The sequence below is a fragment of the Elephantulus edwardii genome, unplaced genomic scaffold (assembly GCF_000299155.1).
Source record: "Elephantulus edwardii isolate Elephantulus edwardi_28Jun2011 unplaced genomic scaffold, EleEdw1.0 scaffold00079, whole genome shotgun sequence".
In the NCBI taxonomy this organism is placed as follows: Eukaryota; Metazoa; Chordata; class Mammalia; order Macroscelidea; family Macroscelididae; genus Elephantulus; species Elephantulus edwardii.
Window position 1 is genome coordinate 13918490 of NW_006399829.1, and position 6561 is coordinate 13925050.

At 50.0% G+C, this 6561-nt stretch overlaps 1 protein-coding gene across 1 annotated transcript; it reads right to left on the reverse strand.

Annotated features, from left to right (window-relative positions):
- Positions 1 to 527: 527 nt before the first annotated feature.
- LOC102870404 (follistatin-like) lies at positions 528 to 5946 on the reverse strand. Its single transcript, XM_006889571.1, has 6 exons — positions 5655 to 5946; positions 3535 to 3726; positions 2894 to 3112; positions 2387 to 2611; positions 1433 to 1663; positions 528 to 646 (listed from the first exon to the last, which is right to left on the reverse strand). The coding sequence occupies exons 1-6, from the start codon at positions 5737 to 5739 to the stop codon at positions 564 to 566; spliced, it is 1035 nt and encodes a 344-aa protein (XP_006889633.1). The 5' UTR covers positions 5740 to 5946; the 3' UTR covers positions 528 to 563.
- Between the last annotated feature and the right edge of the window lie 615 nt (positions 5947 to 6561).

Sequence of the window (6561 nt, forward strand, 5' to 3'; positions counted from 1 at the left end):
AAATAAACATGACAGAAACTGACATGCAAGTTTGTTAAAGTGGAAAAGACAGTGAAATAAGGGGAGACAGATGAGTGCGTGAATAGTAAGGAATGGATTTAAATAGTTTACAAGGAAAAAAGAAAGCTTTTACTTTACAAGCAAGAGACCTCACAATAAATAACTGCTCTTCCTTTCACGAATAAATTTCTTCAAAAACAAGGTGTACAGTCAACCAGACATTTTATGTATAAATTATAAAACATGACACAGTATAAATAAATGTCTACAAGTCTCAACTACAGGCCTCATCCAGTAGACCTCACAATGACTGTCTCTCCGTGTCCAATGAGTAATAAAAGTGGCCTGGGAGAGAGCTTTAGGATAAAGATCCTTTAGGTATAGTTTCCCCCCCAAATAAATAAGCATACACTTATTTACAATATGGACAATACATCTTTTTTTTTCTTAATAGTTTTTTTTTTCGTGTATGTGTGTGTGTGTGCATGTGCGCGGTTTTTTTAAAAATGTTTTTAATTTTTTCTTCCCAAATGTTATATCAACACTGAACACTGGTGGAAGGTTTACCACTCTAGAATGGAAGATATAGGAAAGTTGTAGTCCTGGTCTTCATCTTCCTCCTCTTCCTCGGTGTCTTCTGAAATGGCTAGATGGGGAATACAGGGGAGCTGTTGTTTAAATATGGACAACAACAGCTCAGAAGCAGCTCAGTGTATGTTTTCAAAGCCCTCTGATACAGCCATATAACAGCGTTGCATTTTTATGTGACTTGCTGTGAGATGCTTTTTTTTTTTTTGGCATCTGCTGTTATACAATAATGTTTAAATTTTTTTTTTTTTAGAAAAAAACCACAACACCATATTCTATGAAGTCAAAAATTGCAGAAAGTTCTGAAGAATCAATGGCTCAGGTTTTACGGGCAGATTCCTGAAATCAGATAAAAAGCACTCTTGTGTTCTAGGTATAACTGTTTTGGGTCCTTAATTCAGAGTTAGTAGTAGAGGCAACTGCGCAAAGCAGCAGCCCATGTGTGATCACAGAAAGCTGCTTTTGGAAAAGAACAGAAAGGGGAACAAAACAAAACTTTTGAAGCAGTTAGTTTAGATTCAGGGGTTAACCAGGCATATAGCAAAGCACAATACTAAAGCAAAAGAATTAGGACAAACAATGGAAAATAAGTTTTTAGTGGCGATCCCGCTGCTGACCACTGAACTAAGGCCTAGAAGCCAGAAAACATCAGGGAGAGGGGTAGGGATGGTTCTGTGCATCACTGAATTGCTGGTGAAATTTAGCAGCTTCCTAACATACACAGAAACGGGAGGACATGGGAGGTTTGCGTGCTTTTAAATTGTCCATTCTTATGTGGCTTGCAGTGAGCTAGGGCTTGCCTGTGAAAGCCTTACATTGCAGCAAGGTTAAAAATCGCACTTACAGTTGCAAGAGCCGGAGTGCTTCACTTCGAGCAGCACACCTGAGGAGCAGGCAGCTTCCTTCATGGCACACTCACTGGCGTAAGTGGCATTGTCACTGGCACAGACAGGCTCGTCAGACTTACTCTCAGGACACAGCTCATCACAGAGGGAACACCGGCCTCTGCCAACCTTGAAATCCCATAAACATTTTTTTCCACCAGTGCACTGGATATCTTCACAGGACTTTGCTTCTAGGATTTAATACATCTGTGATGAGTAAACCGGTTTCCCTCCTTTCTTTAGTCCTCTGTCAATAAACATGCTATCTTATTCCTTGTCAGTGAAGGTAAAGGAAATATTGGGAAAATCCTCGATAATGAAGCTATAGTACAAATTGTCTCTCTCTCTCTCTCTCTCACACACACACACACACACACAGCACCCCCCCCCACCGCCATGGCTCTCCCCGCCCCCAACTCCCAGAGTTTCCTACATCCTAAAGCAAGGATATAGGGGTTTTTTTAAAAGACCAGAGTTTCATCATATCTTTGAGTTCAATATGTATCTGATTATTTCCCACAGGCGGAGTTTTCAAGAGAAAGAATCAATTATTGGAATCTGATAAGATTCTAGGAACTGTGAGAGAATTAATTTCTCTCTTCTAGTAAGTCCAGCCCTTGGGGGGAGGGGAGAAGAAACAACCCATGAACTCATAAAACTGAGTTAATTTTGTTTTAACGTGGAAAATGATTCTGCTTCTCCCTGGCATTTGACTAGATATGCCAGAACTTTGGGAAGACGATGATTTCCATAAGAAATAGTGGGGTCAAGACATTTCATTGCAATGTGAGAGTTCAGTATGTAGGGAGACACATTTGACTTTTATTGATCGTCTAGCCCCAGGGTTGTACCACAGGAAGCAGCCCTCTGGCTCCCCTCTTTTGTCTTTTCCTTCCTCAATGGAGAATACCTACTGATACACTTTCCCTCGTAGGCTAATCCAATGGACCTGCCCAACAGGCAGGTAGCCTTTCTCAGGTGGCAGGCGCTGGAGTAGGTCACACCATCATTCCCACAGAGATACTGTTCAGAAGAAGTGGGCTCCGGGCAAATCCGGTTACATGTCACACAGTAGGCATTATTGGTCTGGTCCACCACACACGTAGAGCTGCCTGGACAGGACACATCCCTACAGGTCTCTGAAACAAGGACAGAAATACACATTAATAGGCATCCTCGGGCTCTGAGGGAGTCAGCATTGAGTATTATCAGGGAAATCATGACATGGAAGCATTCTGCTTTGAAAAGTGACTTAAAAAAATCCCTACATCTTTGGGTTTGTTCTTTCGTGGTTCTTAGTGAGATTTTAGAAGTTAGAAAAGAGATCCTCGGTACCACTGCTGTGATGATGGGAGGCTCTCCTAGGGACCCTCCACCCCACTCTCCCTGCTGCCCCCAGGGACTTCAGGATGTACACTTACTTTTACATTTGCCCTGATACTGGACTTCCAGCTCTGGCTGCTCCTTACATCTGGCTTTGAGGAGTGCACATTCATTGCGGTAGGTTTTCCCATCTAGCCCACAGACTGGGCCCTTCCAGGTGATATTGGAACAGTCAGGGGCACAGACACAGCGAGGCTTGTTCTTTTTGTTCATTCGGCATTTTTTCCCGGGCCCACAGTCCACATTTTCGCATGTTTCTACCAAATGGAAATGAGATTAGCATTAGCAGCAGGACCAGAGATTAACAGGAGGATGAGCAGTTTGTAGGTCTGCCCGGAGGGTGACAGTGCCTTGCACAAGGGTGCAGACTTGAGGGAGCACCTCTCTGAGGAGCCTGGGAGGGCTTGATGAAGCGGAAACAATGACGGAACCCAGATAACTACATCTCTCAAAGGGCCTGATGCTGGCTGGCTTCACCCACCACCCTTGGCTCAGAAGTCTCAGGACCTCTGTTAACCTCATTCTGCCTATAGCCTCTAACAGGCTGGATTTGATCCAAGTGGGCTGAGGGGACCCACCAACCTTTCTGCTCCTCCCCCCACCCCCAGTCTGGCAGTGAATTCTCTAGGGGCAAGACGCCCCCTACTGAAGGCCTCAAGTTGGGGAGGAGAAGCCCTACCTTTGCAGGGGATGCAGTTGGGGGCGCCCCCATTGAAGATCATCCACTTGAAGAGAGTGTTGTCATTGACATCCTCCTCGGTCCACGAGGTGCTCAAGCGGCCGGTGCTGCAGCACTCCTCCTTGCTCAGTTCCGTCTTGTACAGTACTTGGCAGCGGCCGTTCTTTGCCTGGCGGAGCCAGCAATTCCCAGCTGCAAAGAGACAGGGGTGGGGAGGTGGGTGAGTTCGGCAGGGTAGAGAGAGGAGGAGGAAGGCGAGGCGGCTCACGCTGGAGGGAAGGAGACAGAGCTGGATGGGGTGTGTGTGTGTGTGGGGTGAGTGTGGAGGAGGGGATGAGAGGGATTCGGGCAACAAAAGCAGAAAAGAAATCGAAAAGGGTGGGGTGGGGGTGGGGGCAGCTCAGCTGGGAGAGGCGGGAGGTGGGCAAGGGGGAGGGAAGTGGAGGGCGAGAAGCCAGCGCGCCCCAGCCATATCAATGTCAGTTACCCGTGACCCAGACACAACACGTGCAGCTTGCATTGACTTTTACTAGACTGTTTACTTTTTTATTCGTCCCATTTCATAACCTGCAGCGACTCGAAGAGCAGATTAAAGAACCTGACAAAAACAGGATGCGACGGATGTTTTTACATGTTGGTTTCATGTAGGCGGTGCAAGTATTATTTGTGACAGGGGTTAAGAAAGTAGGAGAACTTAGGAGAGTGACACACACACACACACACACACACACACACACACACACACACATGCAGAAACAGATCAAGCAAAAGGCACTTGTGAAAAATGAAAGAAAAAAAAAAAAAGCAACCGGGCCCAACAAGGAACTGCCCCATGCTGCCTCCAGGCAGGCGCAGCCCGCCCGACGGGCCCCGTTTTGCAATCGGCCAGCCCCAGAGGGCTCCCGTGGCCACCACGATCTTTCGAAATCTCCCTGCGCTCTGTCCCCGGGTGCCCACGTCCCCTGAACTGAGGGAGCGCCTGGCCTCGCAAGGCGGGCAAGGGCAGCCCAACGGGAGATGGCGAGCCAATGCCCAGGGTTCTATGTGATACACTTAAACCTTCACGCGAATGCAGGTAAAGTTACACCGTCCTGTCTCCGGGGAACCGTAGGGGGGACAGGAAGAGAAGGGACGCTGTCCAAAATTTTCTGGACACTTACTTATCTCATACCTACAAAGAAGTCTTGGCGAGCAATTCCTCTCCCTTCTCTCCCCCCCTCCCCCCAGTGGTAGGATTTTGGCCAGCAAAACCTCTCGTGAATCACCTAATATGCCTTTTCCAATAACCGGGCCGTAAGCTTTGCTAGGATGATTTCTAATTTTTTTTTGGGAAACACAATTCCGCCCGGAGATGAACGGAAAGAAATCGAATTTTGAAAGGCACCCTTCAGAAACGTGCTCTTAATCCATGTCCGAAGTGTAGTCTGTTGAGGGCTCACTGTTCTGCATAAAGTTAAGTCAGAGGAATGAAGTCAGGGGAAAACCACTGTAAAACTACTCTTAAAAACACTCCGAGTTAATAGTTTGACTTATTTTTCCTCCCCTTTTGGAGTGAGTGTGGGGGGAGGGGGCTGAAAACAGCATCCACCGGGCAGAAAGCTCCTTCCCTCTAAAAATTTCAGCACCCACATTTCCAAGTTTGGGCAAAGTTTCTGAAACCACGTCCCTCAGCCACCGGAGAAAATTCAGGATCTGTCCCCGCTCCAGTCACTTGAGTAATATTTTATAAGTATCCCAGAGATATGGAAGGGAGACATGTTAAGATTGCTAGTGGGTCGATTGAAATCTCCAGGCTACTGATGCTTGTCCCCTTCTTCAGAGCCAACCCGGGGAGATAGATAACATTTCAACTCTGTGCCAGAAGTTGGAGTATCTAACCCTAAGGACTGAGAGAGCTCCAACTCACTTCCTTTCCTTTTTAAGGATACCCAGCTCCCAACTCCCCTTCCACGTCTAAAGTGTCACTGCTTTCCGTTTTCCCACTCCTCTCCATCCTCTAGTCCTTAAGTTGGTCCAACATCTCCCGAAAGGAGCGTTGCTCACCGGAGACCAAGTGGAGACAGAAAAGTCCAAACCCGTGCCCGCAGCCGAGCCGCCCCGGCTCATCCCCCCTCGCTTACCCTGGGCGCTGCGGTCCTCCATGAACTGGCAGAGCAGCAGCAGCAGGAGGCAAAGCCCGCCGGGCTGGTGCCTGGGACAGACCATCCTGGGGGCAGGCGCCGGGCTAGGAGCGCAGGGCGCGGGCAGCGGGCGCAGAGGCTGGAGGCGAGCGCGGCGAGCGGCGCGCGTCGCAGAGGCGAGCGGCGGAGGGCGCAGCGATCCCGGTGCAGCCCCGCGCTCGCCGCCGGCCGCCCGCGCGATTCAATGGACGTCAGAAGCCGGGCGCAGCCGCGCTTTAAATCTAGACGGGGGTCTCCGAGGTTTGCGGTGGGCGGTCTCCCAGTGTGTGGGGCTGTGGGAGGGCGGCCGCGAGCGAGGGTGTGCGCGGCTCCTTGGGGGTGGGGAGCTTTTAAAAGTTCAGTGTGAATCAGGTGACATTTCCCACCTTCTGGAAACCCTTCCCAATTATCTGTTGGAGGTGCCCGAAATCAAAGCGGCAGGAGGGGAATCGCCGAGTTCTTATTTGCGTAGGAGCGGGAGGGAGGGGGAAGGCGACCGGGGCGGGGGGTGGGGAGTGGGGGAGAACACCCACTTCAAGTCCTGCACGCCGCCGCTCGCTCGCAGGCAGCGCCGCGCGCCGGGGCGGCGGGTGTGTGTGTGAGAGTGTGTGTCTGTGAGTGAGTGCGTGCGCGCGCGCGAGTGAGGGCGCGGTGGGGGCGCCGGAGGCGGCGGCGTGCGGAGAGGGGGAGCCCGCGAGTTTGTCTCTGCAACACCGGATGTGTTGCTAGGTCGGTCGCTGAAATCTCTCTGTGTGCAGCACCGGATGGGTGCGTGGGTCCGTCTCTGAAGTATGTCCATGTGCTGCAGTGGATGCATGTCTGGGTCTGGTACGGGAAGTGTGCCCGGCTCTTCTCTCGCCCGCATGTG

What these genes read in the sequence shown, in the direction of transcription:
- LOC102870404 (XM_006889571.1), bottom strand. Translation starts at nt 5,739, where the DNA reads ATGGTCTGTCCCAGGCACCAGCCCGGCGGGCTTTGCCTCCTGCTGCTG. An exon ending in CAACTGCATCCCCTGCAAAG is followed by an intron (nt 3,113 to 3,534) that starts GTAGGGCTTCTC and finishes TCCATTTGGTAG; the next exon opens with AAACATGCGAAAATGTGGAC. An exon ending in GTATCAGGGCAAATGTAAAA is followed by an intron (nt 2,612 to 2,893) that starts GTAAGTGTACAT and finishes TCCTTGTTTCAG; the next exon opens with AGACCTGTAGGGATGTGTCC.